This window comes from Exophiala mesophila (assembly GCF_000836275.1).
Source record: "Exophiala mesophila strain CBS 40295 unplaced genomic scaffold supercont1.3, whole genome shotgun sequence".
Taxonomy (NCBI): Eukaryota; Fungi; Ascomycota; class Eurotiomycetes; order Chaetothyriales; family Herpotrichiellaceae; genus Exophiala; species Exophiala mesophila.
The window spans coordinates 1,826,132-1,843,594 of NW_015622506.1; the positions used below are offsets into that span (position 1 = coordinate 1,826,132).

The 17,463-nt window shown below is 50.2% G+C and overlaps 9 protein-coding genes across 9 annotated transcripts; 4 read left to right on the top strand and 5 right to left on the bottom strand.

Annotated features, from left to right (window-relative positions):
• Positions 1-134: 134 nt before the first annotated feature.
• Positions 135-2,999, bottom strand: PV10_04264 (uncharacterized protein). Its single transcript, XM_016368805.1, has one exon. The coding sequence runs from the start codon at positions 2,015-2,017 to the stop codon at positions 1,586-1,588; it is 432 nt and encodes a 143-aa protein (XP_016224593.1). The 5' UTR covers positions 2,018-2,999; the 3' UTR covers positions 135-1,585.
• A 265-nt stretch (positions 3,000-3,264) lies between these two features.
• On the bottom strand, positions 3,265-5,253 carry PV10_04265 (uncharacterized protein). The gene is made up of 2 exons (XM_016368806.1): positions 4,959-5,253; positions 3,265-4,893 (listed from the first exon to the last, which is right to left on the bottom strand). Exons 1-2 carry the CDS (start codon positions 5,031-5,033, stop codon positions 3,988-3,990), a joined length of 981 nt encoding a protein of 326 aa, XP_016224594.1. The 5' UTR covers positions 5,034-5,253; the 3' UTR covers positions 3,265-3,987.
• A 238-nt stretch (positions 5,254-5,491) lies between these two features.
• On the top strand, positions 5,492-6,766 carry PV10_04266 (uncharacterized protein). Its single transcript, XM_016368807.1, has 2 exons — positions 5,492-5,982; positions 6,051-6,766. Exons 1-2 carry the CDS (start codon positions 5,760-5,762, stop codon positions 6,671-6,673), a joined length of 846 nt encoding a protein of 281 aa, XP_016224595.1. The 5' UTR covers positions 5,492-5,759; the 3' UTR covers positions 6,674-6,766.
• On the bottom strand, positions 6,116-7,430 carry PV10_04267 (secondary thiamine-phosphate synthase enzyme). Its single transcript, XM_016368808.1, has 2 exons — positions 6,969-7,430; positions 6,116-6,919 (listed from the first exon to the last, which is right to left on the bottom strand). Exons 1-2 carry the CDS (start codon positions 7,410-7,412, stop codon positions 6,761-6,763), a joined length of 603 nt encoding a protein of 200 aa, XP_016224596.1. The 5' UTR covers positions 7,413-7,430; the 3' UTR covers positions 6,116-6,760.
• Positions 7,414-8,682, bottom strand: PV10_04268 (uncharacterized protein). The gene is made up of 3 exons (XM_016368809.1): positions 8,231-8,682; positions 8,011-8,178; positions 7,414-7,958 (listed from the first exon to the last, which is right to left on the bottom strand). The coding sequence occupies exons 1-3, from the start codon at positions 8,597-8,599 to the stop codon at positions 7,764-7,766; spliced, it is 732 nt and encodes a 243-aa protein (XP_016224597.1). The 5' UTR covers positions 8,600-8,682; the 3' UTR covers positions 7,414-7,763.
• Positions 8,683-8,882: 200 nt separating this feature from the next.
• PV10_04269 (proteasome subunit alpha type-4) lies at positions 8,883-10,428 on the top strand. Its single transcript, XM_016368810.1, has 4 exons — positions 8,883-9,100; positions 9,151-9,157; positions 9,205-9,645; positions 9,696-10,428. The coding sequence occupies exons 1-4, from the start codon at positions 9,070-9,072 to the stop codon at positions 10,033-10,035; spliced, it is 819 nt and encodes a 272-aa protein (XP_016224598.1). The 5' UTR covers positions 8,883-9,069; the 3' UTR covers positions 10,036-10,428.
• On the bottom strand, positions 9,950-11,034 carry PV10_04270 (uncharacterized protein). The gene is made up of 6 exons (XM_016368811.1): positions 10,952-11,034; positions 10,845-10,888; positions 10,718-10,791; positions 10,591-10,652; positions 10,432-10,533; positions 9,950-10,380 (listed from the first exon to the last, which is right to left on the bottom strand). Exons 1-6 carry the CDS (start codon positions 10,954-10,956, stop codon positions 10,299-10,301), a joined length of 369 nt encoding a protein of 122 aa, XP_016224599.1. The 5' UTR covers positions 10,957-11,034; the 3' UTR covers positions 9,950-10,298.
• Positions 11,035-11,679: 645 nt separating this feature from the next.
• Positions 11,680-13,021, top strand: PV10_04271 (uncharacterized protein). The gene is made up of 2 exons (XM_016368812.1): positions 11,680-11,970; positions 12,018-13,021. Exons 1-2 carry the CDS (start codon positions 11,874-11,876, stop codon positions 12,890-12,892), a joined length of 972 nt encoding a protein of 323 aa, XP_016224600.1. The 5' UTR covers positions 11,680-11,873; the 3' UTR covers positions 12,893-13,021.
• Positions 13,022-14,018: 997 nt separating this feature from the next.
• PV10_04272 (uncharacterized protein) lies at positions 14,019-16,075 on the top strand. The gene has a single exon (XM_016368813.1). The coding sequence runs from the start codon at positions 14,109-14,111 to the stop codon at positions 15,972-15,974; it is 1,866 nt and encodes a 621-aa protein (XP_016224601.1). The 5' UTR covers positions 14,019-14,108; the 3' UTR covers positions 15,975-16,075.
• The last annotated feature ends 1,388 nt before the right edge of the window (positions 16,076-17,463 follow it).

Consider the following 17,463-nt stretch of genomic DNA (forward strand, 5'->3'; position numbering starts at 1 on the left):
GTCGTTGTAGTTGCATAATCATTCGTTCGACCAATCCATCATGGTTGGACTTGTGACAGTTTGTCTGCCTGGAACTGAGCAGAGCACACACGAGCACACACGTTCATGTCCTCTACTCAGGAGGATAAAGTACTGTTCATTGTTCATTGTTTATTGGATAATCAATTGCAGATGGGCGTGTCATGCATGCCGTGCAATGTCTCTGTCCATTCATTGTTCTCTCCCCAGATCTTGAGTTTTATCATTCTATACTTCATCTGAGGTGGTACATTCCCGCAAATCAGGCTTGTATTCTTCGATACCGCCCGGTTTCAAAATCAGGTACCAGGCATCTGAAACGTCGTGTCTGGAGTGATTTCTGCCTAAAAGGCATATTCATCCACACATACTCTTGTTTCTCTCGACTTTCTGCACAACCAACAACAGTCTTTCGTCCTACTACTAGGTAGTGACTGCCTGTTGCCCGTCATCCATCATGTGCCGAAAGCTGTCCACAGTTCTCAAGCCCCGATCAGCCTACACAGCCTCTCTCTGTGTGTGTTTGTCCCGTTTCATATTCTCTGTCACGTCCAGTCTCTGTTACCATTAAGACAAGACACTGAATGGATCTCACCGAGTACCGTGCAAACCGTGGGTTTTCACCGCCATTCTTGGTGCCTTTGGCCTTCGACCATCGTAATTGCGTCCTCTCGATGAAAAATCATTTGGACAAACCCTCTGGGGTAGCGGTCAAGAAACCCCAGACTTGCTTGTGCCCCGGCATATGTATGTGTTGGTAGGACAGCAAGGGTATGTATACACTGATATCTCGTGCTGTCCTACCAACCTAAACGTTCATGCATATGACATGGCTCGAGACGGATTTGTAGACACCGCTCATATGACCCGTGAGCGTCATGAATGTATGGTTCCCAATGTCATCGTCAACTCCAAGTCCCTTCTCATCTTTTTTTTCGTATTTCTTCTTCCCCTCTTCTAGTGTCACCACCCATGGTGACTGATATGGAAGTGACATGAACGCCAAACCTCAGACTCGACAAGGCGCGATCTATGATCCATGGTTCGTCTCACCCGAACTGCACCTTCAGTCACATCGGTGTCATTAGGCCGTGGTGACAATGCATCTATCCCAACAGATTCTGCATCCCCGAGCCTTGGTGTGACGAAGTGACTGAACCTGGCAGCGCGACCCGGGGAATTTATGACGGGGAAAGAAGGGGCATCGGGGGTTCGTGACACTCCAAGTGGTTGCGAAACACTAATTGACCCTCGACGTAAAGTCCTCTGCAGAGTAAAAGCCCCGATCCTTGTGCGGGATATGGCGTCTTTGATGAATCGCAAGATTCGTCAAAGTAGTCCAAAGTGTCTAATAGGAAAGACTCCGTGGATGAATCGAGGCTTAGAAACAGTTCTGGTTGCCTGGTTCAAACCGAGTGTGTGACAGGAAAATTGTCTATAAAGGTGAGTATTGCCCTCGACAAGCTTCGGCTGGGTTGTTTGAAGTGAAAGAGCCTCTCAACCGCCTTTTTGCACCCAACGCAGCTCCAAAGTATTTAAATCACTTCGATAGCCACTTGGTCCTCTTTCATCCTCTCGACCCATCTCCCAGAGACAATCCAATTGAACCGGAGGGATCATCCCAATATATATACATATATATATATACACAGGCAAGCCTCTCTGGATACTCACCCTCTTCCTGTGAGAGATACACGCATTGGCCGTGGAAGAAGAGGGATAACTGGAGCCAACGACATCGGTGCAAGAAGAACAACTGAGACCAACTGCGATGGCTCGGAATGAGTGTGACGATGATCATGGTTTCCTGCCCTGGTATGAACACAGAAGATCCAAGTCCGTGAGGTTCACACCTTCGACCACAGGGGGGTCTGGCGATGAACAAGAACGCAACAAAGATCGAGAAGACGACCGACATCGCCGACATTACCAGTATAGCCAACATGGACGTGAACCTGATTATCATCATGGTGACAGCCATAGGTGAGTGTTTCTGCATCCAGAGGCACCAGTGAGTATAGCAACCAAGATTCACTGACTACTTGACCAGTGGCAGTCGATCTCATGAGTACACAAGGCAAGCTGAGGATGCAGATCCCAGTGAAAGTCGATCTCGCGAGTACACAACACAGGCTGAGAATACAGGTCCTAGTGAAAGACCTTCAGCTGGAGAGCAACGATCTGGCCAAGGGACCTATAGCACTCCACCGCCTAGCTCATACAATGACCGACATCAACCTCCCACTCCCCCCCTTGAACATCCACGAGAAGATGTGGAGGAGCCGACAAGGAGATCTCGCGGTTACAGAGGTCCAAGCCCTCCACCTTCTCCAGACGAAAGAGGCGAGTGGTGGATTGATACTGAGGGAAACTGGCGATGGAAAAAGTGGCCGACGTACCTGCCTCAAAGATCTGACCCGCCCAGGCAACAGAACGAACAAGACCGTGAGTTTCATCAACGCTCGCCCCAAGGTCTTCCTCGAGAGGTCTCACCAATTCCACCGCTGCCTCGATCTGTTAACGCCGATCCTCATCAACACTCACCACCTCGAGTACCACCTCGGCAGGCTTCACCGATTCCAATTCGAACTCGGGCTGAAGATGTCCATTCTCCAATTCGAACTCGGGCTGAAGATGTCCATTCTCGTATTCGCTCGCCGCCCAGCAGTCGCTCTCGACAGGAAACCCGACAGGAAACCCCACCTCAAAGTCGGACTTGGTCTGAAGGGGTCCATTCCCGTGGTCGTTCGCCGCCCAGAGGTCGCTCTCGACAAGAGACTCGACCAGAGATCCGACAACAGACCCCGGCTCAAAGTCGGCCTCGGGCTGAAGATACCCATTCCCGTGATCGCTGGCCGCCTAGAGGTCGGCCTCGACAGGAAACTCGACAGGAAACTCCAATTCGAAGTCGGACTAGGGCTGAAGACGTCCATTCTCGTGGCCATGTGCCGCCAGGTGCTGAAGAACACCATTCTCGTGGTCGCTCGCCCTCCAGAAGTCGCTCTCGACAAGAAGCCCCAATTCCGAGTCGTACTCGAGTTGAAGAGGTCTATTATAGTGCCCATTTGCCGCCGAGGCCTGAAGAACACCATTCTCGTGGTCGCTCACCACCCAGAGGCCCTCGACAAGAAACTCCAATCCGGAGTCGTACTCGAGCTGAAGAGGGTCCCTCTCGTGACAGTTTGCCACCTAGAGGTCACTCTCGACAAGAAACACCAATCCGGAGTCGTACTCGAGCTGAAGAGGATCCTTCTCGTGACCGTGTGCCGCCTAGAGATCATTCTCGACAAGAAAATCCAATTCAGAGTCGGACTAGGGCTGAAGAACACCATTCTCGTGGTCGCTCGGAACCCAGAGGTCGCTCTCGAGAGGATTCTCCGATGGGGTCCCCCTTCCGGCTACGGCCTGAGCATCGATCCAAATCTCACCCCCTTGGACGACAGAACGAGAGGGCAAGCGAGTCAGACTCGTCCGCTATGCGAGAAAGCACTCCAACATACGAATCTAGTGACCAAGAGGATCTTCGGGAGACAGGTCGGCGTAGAAGCCGCATTTCAAGCCAAAGGAGCGGCAGCCCTCTTCCAAGATGGAATGGTTCCTACTGGGAGACCATGGTACGAAAGACAAGGTCTAGGTCCCGAGGAGGCAGGAGGAGGGAGAGAAGTCCAGAGGTGAGGGCAAGTCGCTCAAGACGAAGGAAGAGGGACACCGTTGGAGAAATGATTAGAGACATCATTGGTCGCTGACGGAATGGGATGAGACCAAAGACTCTAACATGTGCTGTTGATAACAAGGATACACAGCGTATCGAGCTGTCGATAAGAATAAAACAACATATTAAGCTGTCATTGTGGGCGCTGGAGGGTTGCCAGACTGCAAAGGTCGACTGTAAGGTCGTATCATGGATTGCTTCGCGATGGTCTTGGCCGTGTTTGACCACTTTCAAAGATCGCCGTGCGAGGAATGAGTCTAGCTTCTGCCTCTTCCACTGCCTCCTTTTCTCTTTTTGTTCCCGTTCGCCGCTGTGTCCTGGCCGTGTTTTCTCTTACTTCCAGAACCTGGGGTTCGTCGAGAGCTAGATTTATGCTGCGGTCGCGAGCCGGTGTTGCTGCCACGGGGTCCATACGGGCTTTTTGTCGACTTTGGCGTGCTGGTTCCTGCCATACGGCTGTGCTTTTGCTCCATTTCGCGACGAACACGCCTCATTTCTTCATCTGAATCAACGTCTCGGGTAGATGTCTTTTGATTTCCCGTTGACTTCTTTGAATTTGACCGTGATTTTGAACGAGGTGATGAGTCGGCCGAATCAGAATCACTGTCTTGAGAGCCGTTCTCTGAATCAGAACCGGAGTCGGAGCCTTCATCAGAGTCACCGTTACTGTCATCGTCGGTCGGCTGGTTAGATGTAGACGTCCGTGTTCTCTGCTTCTTTTTGTAAACACCAAAGGTTTGCCGGCCTGGAGGTTGATTGCGCCACATGTCCTCGTCCGTCCCCTCGGATTCTGCACCTGAACTGACGTCGCCTAAGCCCGGGATCGAGTTGTTGCTACTCTTGCCCTGACCATTGGTCACATGTTTATTTGCGACAAGCGCTGCGGGACCCGCTGGCTGCAAGAATTTGTCGTTGAGATCAAGTACCCATTCTGTTTCGGCACCTGGAGGACGAACAAAAGTGCTAGTTCCTAACCTGCCAAAGCCTTCAGAAGGAGTACCTATGGGAGAGGCTGGGTCGGAGGCAAAGGGAGAATCTGTGGCACTGGCGATTTTGCGACGTTTGCTAGATGGTTCGGTGGTTGGAGTATTTGTGTATGATGGTTGGGTTTTGGGGGTCGAAGTCGCGCTAGTAGGGGTGGAGGCACTGGCACGTTGCATGAACTATTGGAGTGGTCAAAGTTAGAGGTGTTGGTCTGGTTTTGAGAAGGGTTTAGAATTAAACGAACCTTCATGTTTAGAAGTCTCGAGGACATCTGTTTCGACGGCTGCTGCCGAGGGTTGGGTGTACTGAGCCCTGCCATCTTGACGAGGTGGATCTGAAGGTGGACTGTTCATCAAGGTCGGGGAAAGTGAGACTTGATATGTGTTAGGTAGCGATGGATGCTTGGGCAATCGAAAGGTGCAAATCGAGACGATTGAAGATGTACACCATGTGTTTCGACTTGGAAGTGAGGTTCAGTGAATTCTTTGGCCCAAATGGCGAGTAGTCGATTGTGGAATAGGATTCAAGGCAAATCTTTCGATCGACAACAAATTGTGAAGTTGGAGGAATGCAAGGCTGAGATGCAAGGCTAAGCCACGAGGCTGCGAGGCTGGATCCATCAACCAATCGCCGCATAGTTTTGCCATTTGACTCATGTAATCTCACTACGGCAAAACGTTCTACCGTATGCACCCATTTTCGACATACCAGGCCAGTATCAACCCACTTTTTAAATCTCTCAAGTAATAAAGCTGTAGCTTTTTTCTTTCCCATACACTCACTGGCTAGTCAACTGGAGACATTAATGGATTTGTTTATGGGGGCAAATCTTTTCAATGGGAATGATGGCGAGATCTTTGTTCCTTGGCTCGGAGCCCTCTGCGATAGCCCAATTGTGACATGCGGTCAATAAAAGGAGACAGATGCCCCTTCTAGTGTGATGTTTCTTGAATATACAGATTAGAGATATCATGATATCGTATTCGTGACAAATCTGCGAATACACCCCTCGTGGTCTTCAACATCTCAGTACATTCGGTCTAGCATGGAAACACCCAGCTCCCTCTCCGATAAGGAGGAGACCCTGAACACAAATTCCGAATTTCCAACATCAAGTCTACCGCGGACAGTAAGGCTGCGATCTCGGTTCACCTCTGACATCGACACAGCATGGGCAGACACAATACTACTGGGATGCTTCTTCGTGGCAGGCATCGTTGACAGCGTCGCGTTCAACACCTATAGTTGTTTCGTCAGTATGCAAACAGGTGAGTCTCTGTCATATCCTGAGATTCAAGTAGTTGGTACAGTCATTAACGCGGAAGTCTGTCTCTAGGAAACACCATCTTCGCAGGCCTAGGTGTCAGCGATCTACCATCCGACATGCCCAAACATACATGGGTCAAATCTGTGGTCGCGGTTCTGGCCTTTTGTGTTGGTGCATTCTGCTTTTCTCGCTTCCACCGCTACCTGGGCCCATTGAAGCGGTGGGTAGTCATGTCATCCTTTCTCATTCAGACGGGCTTTATGGTCCTCACGGCGGCGCTGATCTCGTCTGGCGTGGCGTCAAAGTCACACAATGAAACTGCCAGAGAAGCTGGAGATCGAGGAACTTTTCCATGGATTGAATTATGTCCTATTGCTCTATTGGCTTTCCAGAGTGCGGGACAGATTGTCGCTAGTCGTGTTCTCAAATACAACTCGATGCCGACCGTTGTCCTGACCAGTCTGTACTGCGACCTGATGAGCGATCCCGACTTGCTGACGGCGGGCTTGCTCGAAGATCCGGATCGAAATCGGAGGGCGGTGAGTGCAATCGCCCTGTTCGCCGGTGCGGCTATTGGGGGTGCGCTCACTAAATCAACCATCGGATATGCTGGTGCTCTGTGGATTGCGACAGGGGTCAAGGCGGCAATGGTCCTTGCATGGTTACTGTGGAAGCGGAAGCAAGTAGTATAACGACAAAACCTGCCTTGGAAGCGGAGATAGACTGTCATAATAGATGATTCAAGGCCCAAAAACCCCACAGCCATCAGTTTGGGATAATTATCGTTTCTCTCCTTGTATGGTGGCCACAATCTTTCTTGAATGCCTGGCCGCTCGAAACTCGAGATACCAGATGCCCTGCCAAGTACCTGTGTTCAGTCGGCCATCTGTGATGGGGATGCTGACACTGGCGCCGATCAGTGCCGACTTGATGTGTGCCTGTCCACGCATAAGCCTTTTGAATTAGCCAATCTAGGAAAATACCTACAGGCATGTCATCTAGTCCTTCTGCAGAATGTCGATAGAGGTTTCCCTTACGATCCTCAGGAGCAATTCTGTCCAGAGCATCGCTCATGTCTTCTCGCACATCGCTATCCCAATTCTCATTGAGTGAGAGTGCACATGATGTATGCTGAACAAAGAGATTGAGCATGCCGACTTTGTAATCCTTCAACTCGGGAAGGGCAGACACGACTTGGTCGGTGATGAGATATGAGCCTCGTGACTTGGCGGGCAGTGTGAATGTCTTCTGGAACCACGACATGGTGGGAGAGGTTGGAGTGGTGCTCGAAGGCAAGCAAGTGTCAGCAGCGGGGTGGTCTAGCGGGGTAGAGTTGATCGATTCAGGAGATTGTTCTGGGTTGAGAATCAGGTTCGGTGAGAGGTACAGAAGAAGTTGAGAGAGGCGTGAGAGCAATTGTAGGATTAGCATAAAGACAACAGTTGCTGTGGTAAACTATGAGTTGACATCGATTGAGATTCTGGCCCTTTCTGTTCTACGTCATGTTGGCCTCATTTGTTCGGTCTTGGCAAGCAGGGGATTATCTGTATCAACAATCTACAGCATGTTACCGCCCAATAGAGTCGAACAAGATCGAGTTAGGCAGAGCACGATCGAGGCTCGTTTCGTTCCCCTTAAAATGCATGTATATACTCTCACCATCATCGCACCATTCCGGAGGTCGAGTAAGCCATTCGGTAGTACCTAACTCCTGCAAGGTGATGGTTTAAACACCTGGAAAAGTCTCAATATGTACATCTCCGCCTATTCCAACCACATCCCTCATCTTTGCTGAAGTGGTTGGCTGTTGACACTCTCCCCTTCCTGCTCTCCCGCCAATTGAGGGAAGTCTCCTTGGATCTCTCCCTTCATACTAGGAGAAGTGGGCAAGCGGACCTGCGCAGGGTCATTTGTTGGTGCGAGAGGATATGTAGTGGATGGTAATGATTCAAGATGCTTCTTGTGTGATTTTGATGCCTGTTGTTTGTTAGACAGATCCCTGGGTCGGTGGCTCTGCGCGTTAACTTACATATGGCAGACCGCAATATGTGCACCAGCAAATCTGAGGCTTGTCCACGTTGATGTAGATTCTGGGATGTCCAAGAGGTCCTCCACCGCCATCACATGCGACGCTCTTTCCGTCCACCCACCGCACAGGTTGTTTGTGGATGAGTTCAATCGCTGCGAATGGCGCAGGCTGTTTCTGTCTTAGTACCCGTCCGGTTATGATTTTCAGTCATGTAACGTACCTGCTCTTCGATGATGGTTTGTTCAAATCTCGGGCCAGTCATTGCCATTTCTCTTGGTTGTTGACTTCTTGACCACGTAGTTGCTCTATTTGGGCTCTGTAATTGGCGGGACTTTTCTGCTGCGGCCACTGCCTCCTGCAGCGGCTTATCTCGAGCTCCCATGGCATCCGTCGGGGTCTCATTCGTCTTTGAGACATTCGGGGTCAGCTTTCGGCCCTGGGGATCGTTTGCTTGCTCGAAATTCTCTCCCGTCCCAGGACCTTGTCGCAGTTGTCGGTTTGTGGTTGAGAGACTTCGGCAAGGAGATCGTAAAGCATATGTAGCAACACGCGGGACTCGTGTCCGCATGACTGGTAGGAGGGATGCCATGGCTGTGGACGTTGATGGACCTAACAAGCTATCAACATAAGGTCAACAGCCAGGTAGGTGTCGGTAGTGGAAGACAAGTTGGGGACGTCGATGTTGAAGTCGAAGCTCAGGAGTTCCTACCAATCGGAGTCCTTGCAATACTACGCCTTGGCACTACGGCGGGTGGTTCTAGAACTATGGCAGTCGTTGGCTTCTAGGGTCGATCAGAGCCATGCGCAGTGACGCCTTTATGGAAACGTTTGTCCGATCCGGGCTCTGAAGGCAGCTTTGAAGCACGCGGCTCACCGCGTACGCCATCTCATTGAACCTGAATCGGACATCTGGTTGACGTTCCACCTTGACAAGTACATACAGACACCAACGATCTACCTCTTCTCAACGCCATTCTACGCATCCCTCGTTTCCAACTTCAATCATTCATCGTGACTGACTGAACTCTATTCCCATCTACTGAGGTTGCGATCCCCATCATGGCTTCGGGCTACGATCGTGCGCTCTCAGGTTTGTAGCACTCATTCCATCACATGGTCTCTTCGGCTAACATCGTTCAGTCTTCAGGTCCGCACAATTTCCATCCTATTTTTCATCAATACTAACGTAACTAGTCCCGATGGCCACGTCTTTCAAGTTGAATATGCCTCGGAGGCTGTCAAACGGGGGACCTGCGCAGTTGGAGTAAAGGGCAAAGACATTGTTGTGCTGGGATGCGAAAAGAGATCCGCTATGAAATTGCAAGACACCCGTATCACCCCTTCCAAAATCGGTCTCTTGGACACTCATGTCTGTCTGGCATTTGCTGGTCTCAACGCCGACGCTCGGATATTGGTCGATAAGGCGAGACTCGAAGCACAATCACATCGTCTAACCGTCGAGGATCCTGCATCTGTTGAATATATCACCAAATACGTTGCCGGAGTACAGCAAAGATACACACAGAGTGGTGGTGTCAGGCCCTTTGGAATCAGTACATTGATCATTGGTTTTGACAAGGGCAGTACGGAGCCTCAGCTCTACCTGACCGAGCCATCTGGGATCTACTCTGCCTGGTATGACTCATTTCAAATCAGACCATCACCGTGTTCTAACTGCTCTATAGGAAAGCAAACGCTATTGGCCGATCCAGCAAGACCGTGCGAGAATTTCTCGAGCGAAATCACAAAGACGACATGGACAGAGAGGCCACAATATCCTTGACGGTCAAGTCTTTACTGGAGGTGGTCCAGACTGGTGCAAAGAATATTGAGATTGCCATCATGGCACCTGGAAAGACGATTGAAATGCTACCGTCGGAGCAAATCGAACAATATGTCAAGACGATTGAAGCAGAGAAGCAAGAAGAACAAGCAAAGAAGAAGCCTGGTAGACCCGGCGCTTCAGCTACATCGTCGCTACCAACGAGACCTTTGGCTGAGGGCGAGGGAAGCGCAGATGTCTGATGGACTGGATGAATTGTGGATCGAAAATCTTTGCATGAGCGACTGGAGTTTGGTATCCAATGGAGAACCATTCATGGACCCAACATCGTCAGTGTTGTGGTTCTCCATCGTCGCCAGGAGGCCATCCCACCTCTACTTCCTGTAAGCTAGTCTGGACACAGAGACCCAGTCGTTTGTCTTGTATTTCTAGATTAGACTGTACTTGGCTTGAGAGAGGCTTCTCTGATTGGAAGTCTCGTGACCTCAAGGGCCCTGGCAAGAGATCAACCAAGCCTACTGTCGTTGCCTTTAAGGTCGAATATGGTCTGTAGATCGGCTTGTCGGGTCCGGTCGTCTTTGAGCATCCTGTGATACAACATGAGCATTGCTTTTCGCAAAAATTGAATCATTGCCCACCGTGAATCCATTCTGACATCGTCACTCTCCACCTTCAATGCCGCTTTTGGTGTGACAGCCTCCAGAACGAAATGATTGTCGCAATTTGGACAATATTCGTCGCTTGAAATCCGACTTAGAATTGAACTTGGACGCTCGAGACTTGTCATGATGACTTACCTATCATCCCAGTCTCTAGTGTCTTTTCTGAAAGCCTTTCGGCACTTTTTGCAGATGAATGTCTGTGTGTACATGATTAGTCTAGCGACGTGGGCCTGATATCGACCAATTCCCCATCATCACTCACCATGTCATGGCTTTGAAGGAGGGGGTGCTTCTCTTGCTCAGCATGGCATTCTGCACAATCGAACCACTTGCGACCTGATAAATGTCAATAACTGTGGTTCGATTCATCCGACGGAAGAATCTCTTACAGCAAGGTGATCGAATCGATACCTGGGCGTTCAGTATGTGTTTGCTAACGACGGGTCAGTCGAGACGTGGTGTGGACAAATTGACAAATCTCCACATCGAAACCTACCACATATTGTTCAGCAAGAGTCAAATGTATCACTCGTATCTAAGTACCCATAATCCGTCAACGGCGATCTCTCCAGTCTCTGCCTGTATTGCGAGATTATGTGACCATTATTTTGTCAACCCCCTGAGAACAAGAGTGACAAGGAGGCGGCGTGATGATTCACCGTAGTAGAGTCAAGCACTGACTCACCAAGCGCCGTCCCAGTCCAGGTCTTCAAGGTTATTACATGCATGTACCTCTCTCACCATCCATACCATCCTATTTGCGCATTTGCCACACTGCCCTGCAAACTTCTAGACCTGAGGGGCCACTAACATGTTCTGGACGTCAAGCTAAATCGAAATACAAATCAATTTAGCCTGAAGGTGCCCCAATCCAATCACTCACATTCTCCCTACCTTGGTACCTGTTCCACACATCTCGACAATGCGTCCACTATTCAACAAAAATTTCCAGGATCAGTACTTGCCCGGGATGCAGGGCTTATCTAAGGAATTGCGTCACTGCATACATATGGTCTTCTTTGAAATTGTCATCGTTTTTGTTGATAATCATTGGTGGTTGGTCCATCTCGTGCTTCCTGACTAATCAGCCACATGAACGTGACTACGAGGAGACTCGTTCGGGAATACGTACCCTGCCAAACTTCCAATATTTGTATGGAGGTTCGAACTCAGTTTACTAAACACTCGGTCGTGAATGGTCCGTCGACTTCCACCCACCTGGTGGTCCACGTTTACTTGTTCAGCCCGGCCTGCTGAACAACAGGCGAGGTAGGTCGGCGCTCAAATGAGGAATGAATCACAAATCTAGGTATAAGTAGAGGCACAGGCCTCGGTGAGATGATGGGTTTTTGCAATTCATCCAGCAAGAATCAATCCCTACAGCAATTAACTTGAACCCACCATATCATTCACCGACAATGCCTCTTCCAGCCGACGAACAGGTCAATCAGGTAGCGAACACCTTGCTCACAACCCTGAAGACTACCTTTGGAACCCCTCCGGGCTTTCGACCAGGTAAGAATCCTCGCAATAGAACGTAGAAATCATCTCACAAGGATCAGCGCATGCCAGGGGCATTTTGATCAATGGCACCTTTACTCCTACTCCTGAGGCTGCCACTTTGTCGTCCGCACATCATTTCAACACTCCCTCGACCCCTGTGGTCGTTCGATTTTCAAACTCTACCGGTATTCCAGTCATTCCTGACAACGATGCCAATGCAAACCCAAGAGGGTTTGCCTTGCGTTTCACCCTGCCTGAAAAGGATGGGAAACGCCAACACACTGATGTGATTACGCATTCTACCCCGTTCTTCCCTGTACGGACTGGCCAAGCGTTCAACGATTTGTTCGTTGCAGTCGGCCAGTCGGCCAATCACGACAAATCGACTGGTCCATCGCCAATCGAAGTCTTTTTGAGCAAAACTCCTTCCGCCGCTGCTTTCTTGGGTGCTCCAAAACCCTTCCCTGCAAGCTTTGCGACAGAGAAGTACTTTGGTGTCAATGCCTTCAAACTTGTTGCCGCTGACGGCAAAGTCACAACGGTCCGCTACCGCATAACGCCGGATGCTGGCGAGTCCCACATCTCAGATGAAGAAGCCAAGGCCAAGGATCCCGCCTACCTGCACAATGAAATACAAACCCGTATCATCGATGGTGGCGTTTCCTTCACCTACTCGGTACAAATCGCCGAGGAAGGCGATGTCACAGATGATGCGACTGTGCAATGGCCCGAGGACCGCAAGATTGTGAAGCTTGGGACCATCAAGCTGGACAAAGTCACAGACAATAATGATGAACAGTCAAGGACTACCATTTTTGATCCTGTCCCCAGAATCCAAGGCGTCGAACCCAGCGACGACCCTCTGCTGGATGTAAGAGCCAGTTTGTATTTGCTCAGTGGAAGAGAGAGAAGAGCTGCTGGACCTCATCAGTGAATGGGTCCAGTTGGGAGAATGCATTAAGCGGTGGATGTCATCCAGGCAGTCTGGTCTGCCTCCCTGCGATTTCTTTTATACTCATATTCCACAGTGCATGAATGGAACAAACAAGGCGATCATTCGCTCCACTTAGATGAAAGCACAAGTCATGCCGGTTAACCCTCTCAATCCTAGAAGGCGGTCAAGTCAAGTGAGGTTTCTCCACCCTTTCCTTTAATCCTCTCAACATAGGCGCCGTAGTGAGGTAATCCATCCAGCTTCCTGCCCATACAATGATTTTTCTTCTCCACCCGGTACTCTGAATCCTGCCACGAAACCTGAGATGCATCGTAGTTTCGACGCGAGACTGCTGATCGAGACCTCTGCCTGGCGTGTCCGCTGGAGCCTCATGAAGAAGAAGAGCCCAAGTGAAGACAGTGCCATACCTCTCAGACTTGTATACTAGGGACTTTGGTGGTTCAAGCCTGACAACATCAAAATAGTCGTCTGCACTGAACCCATAGTCAGGAACTCTGTCCCCTACAGAGAGGGTCTGCCATCGTGGGTGAATAGACCGACTTGCAGGCCATCCACGAGGGAGGAACTTTTCTAATATAGCCGGCATATACCATCCACCACGGCCTTTGCCAAGCTGGACTATCCAGGGAAAGATGTCGTTTGGAGTGGCTCGAATCAGGATTTGGTGGTCGTATGCCATTGCAGCATCGGAGATGATCTCATCGCCTGCGAAAGAGTCCATTCTGACACGGCTGAAGTAGGCTGTGGTAATGATGTAGTGATGAGTGTTGAGGAAGACCGAGGAATGTCTTCTCAAATGTTTCTCATATACACGTAATGTGGACTTGGATCCCGGAAGTGAATTTTGAACAAGACATTGAACTGATCACTTACATCAAATAGGTGCGAAGACATTGTTTCAGGGTCTGTCATGTTGCTCAATTCTATGCAATCCAGAAACTCTCCCAGCGATTTACTTGTGTACACATCGGGCGTGAATGATTGGCTGTAGAATATCATACGGAGAATCACAACCCCGATCCACTCTGCCCGTGGAACGACAACTTTTCTCCAACATCAAGACTGAGAACCAGCTCAAAGAACAATTGAATTGCACGCGCCTTCACATACTCGCTACAAACCTATATCTTCGCAGGTGCAATATTCAACTGTCTATCTTCTGCCATGCCGAGATTAAAAATATAAATTCTTCGCCATGTCGTCCCACTACACGACCGAACCTCCTCCTACTGCGACCGTCCTCCTCCACACTACCGCAGGCCCATTGACAATCTCTCTCTTCGCTACGCAAACACCATTAACATGTCGGAATTTTCTACAACATGTTCTCGATGAAGACTACTCAGGAAATCTGTTCCACCGAGTCGCGCCGGGGTTCGTGATACAGACAGGCGACCCAACGGGCACAGGTGAGGGCGGAACGAATATATACGAAGATCGAGAATTTGAAAACTATGACGACGACTGGGCTAGGGTTATGGGCCGTGAGAAGGGAGAGAAGATCCGGTTCGGTGATGAGATTCACTCGAGATTGAAGTTCAACCGACGAGGCCTGGTGGGTATGGCTAAAGGTTCTGGGGATGGTAGTGCATCCGGGTATGGAAGTCAGTTCTTCATCACGCTGGCAGACTGCCGTGCTGAACTGGATGGGAAATGCACCATGTTCGGCCGAGTCGAGGGTGAAGGTATTTACAATGTGGTCAAGGTCGCTGAGGGAGAATTGGTCGAGGGGACCGAACGACCTCTCTATCCCGAGAAGATCCTCCGCGCGGAGATAATCGAGATGCCCAAAGGTGAGGCCTGGCAAAAGATGCGCAAGAGAGAAAAGATCGAAAAGCGAGTGGTCGAGACGTCGATTAAGAAGAAGGCTGTCAAGAAGAAGGCCGGCAAGGCTTTGTTGAGCTTTGGTGGAGACGACGAAGGCGACGACGGGCCCGGAGTCGCTGTCCGTCCAAAGAAAGCAAAGTTCAATCCCAACCTGATCGAGGGTGGAGGGGCTGAGGAAGACCGTCCATCAAAGACCAACGGCAAGTCGCAAACTAAGGAGCCTGCCCCTATAGAAAGGAAAAAGGCACCGCCCGCTCCACCAGTAGCCTCGACATTACCGCAGAAACGAAAAGCCAGCCCAGAACCAACCAACAAATCATCCTCCGCATCTCCCATCCACCATCGCAAGCCATCTTTCCACGATCCAACAACTCAACTACCACTCCGCAACCCAGAGTCACCGTCCCGCTCACCGACTCCGGTCGAAGACCGAAAATCAGGGGCGAGAGCGTCAGCTTTGCAAGCCGAAATCGAGGCGTTAAAAGCCTCGATGCGTCGGAATGTCACCACGACTAAGGACGAAAGCAAGCACAAAAAGTCGGCTTTGGAGTCCTTAATACCAGCGACAAGCACACGAGGTCGAAAGCGGCCCCGGCCTGGGGATTCCAACAATAAAGAGGACACAAGTGCATTGAAGATGCTCAAAGCATTCAAGGCTCGCCTAGATGCTGCCGACCAAAGCCAACACAGCACAACCGTATCAAATTACGTGGCCCGCTCGAAATCTACTGGTCAGAAACAGAATCCTGCGGTTAGCAAGGCTGCCGATGCCAATGGCAAGAGTAGTTCGTCTACAGATTCATCTCTGCCAACTAAGTCGGGTGCCGCCATAGAGGAAGAGCCGAAACCTGACATGGACGACACGGAAGAAGCTACCCTGTGCGATCTGCACTTCATTGCAAACTGCCAGTCATGCTCGTCCTGGGATAAAGAGGCCAACTCAGGTCGAGCCCAAGACGGTGCGGACGGACTGCCTGGCAGCGATGATGATTATGAAGGAACACAGTGGATGAGCCACTCGTTATCATTTGCCAAAGACCGCCTCGGCAAGGATCTGACTTGGAAGAAAAAGAACGAAGAGGAACTCGTGGTGATTGACCCGAGGGAGAAGGAAAGAAACCTTAAACACGCGAAACGGAAAGATCGAGATCGGGAACGAGAGAAGGATAAAGAAAGAGGAAGACAGAACGGGTCGTCCAAAGGGAAAGGAAGGGCCATGGAAGGTCGTTGGTGAGAGTGAGAAAAAGCGGACATTGCATATGGCGATTAATAACATGTCTTAATGTCATGCATGAATCATGGATGATGAATTAAAATGCACAGACCCTACTCAAGACTCTAGATATAAAAGGCCAAATCAACGGCCTCTTTACCATCTCGTTCGTGCCTCTCAGCCAATTCCTCCAACTCAGTAATTCCATTTCCCAAGACCCCTTTCCAACGATTCGGACTCCGGTATCTGATGTCGAAATCCTCTCCTCTTAATTCAGAAGTGATAACCTCTCTGTACAACAAAGCACTTCCAGGCCAGTTGGCCGTAACCCTCCCGTTGACACGATGGTTCTTATACCAAGACTTACAACCACCAGACCAGGCGAGACCTTTATGGATTTCATCACCATAGCGTACAAATTCATCCGTGACGTCCTGACGCGGCGCCACCGAATGGATATCTTCACGAGCGATCTTGCGCGTCCATCGTAGGATATAGTCGGCCGTCCATGTCATGCTGGTGATGAGACTTCCATGGCCGACTGTCGCGTTAGGCCCCGTGAAGATGAAATAATTGGGGAATGATGGACATGCTACGCTGAGGTAGCTTTCCGGTTCATCTCGCCATTTCTCTGCTAAAGTCATCCCATCCCGTCCTGTGACGGGGTAGTGAGGAACATGGGACACATCGAATCCTGTGGCACAGACGATAATGTCGACGTCGTAGTGTGTCCCACTCTCGGTTTCGATCCCCGTGGGAGTAATGCGTTTGATCGCTGAGGTTTCGAGCTTCACGCTCGGGAGGAGGAAGCTTTCGAGATAGCCCTCACCGGGGGTAAGACGGCGGCAGCCAAGTTCCCATGTTGGGATGAGTTTGTCACAGAGTTCTTTATCGTTGTTGAGTGCGGCTTGCATGCGATTAAAGGTGACTTTGGTCGAGTTTTGGTTTTGGATGGATCCTTTTTTGAACTGTGTTTAGAGAGTCAGTTGAGTACACACGTAAAAAGGGGGGACAACTACAATTCTAAACCCTTTATTCATGCCCTGTTGCAACATCTTTCGATATGCCCGATGTTTTTCCTTGTCTTGAAATCGTCGTTTATCGGCTTTTGTGTACCTGGGATTGAAGTTACTGCCGACCTCCTCGTCGCTCTCAGAAACGTCTGCCATGTCGACACCAACATCGCCATTGGTGCCATTGGTCATTTCTTCATCTGGATCTGGATTCGCCTCGCCACCTGCAAGAACCTCGCCTAGCGATTGTGTAATCCAAGTCGGCCCGCGTTGGAAAGACACCAACTGAGTTCCGTTCAATTTGGCCAGTTGAGGCAAGATTTGGATACCACTGGATCCATTACCGATGACGGCGATGCGTTTATTGCGGTAATCGTGATTATGGTCCCATTCAGCTGAATGGACCTTATGGCCTTTGAACTCGTGGATGCCAGGAATGGTTGGCCATTTCCACTGGCTGTTAGAGAGATCAGTCTCTGGGGGGAAAGGGATAGAGA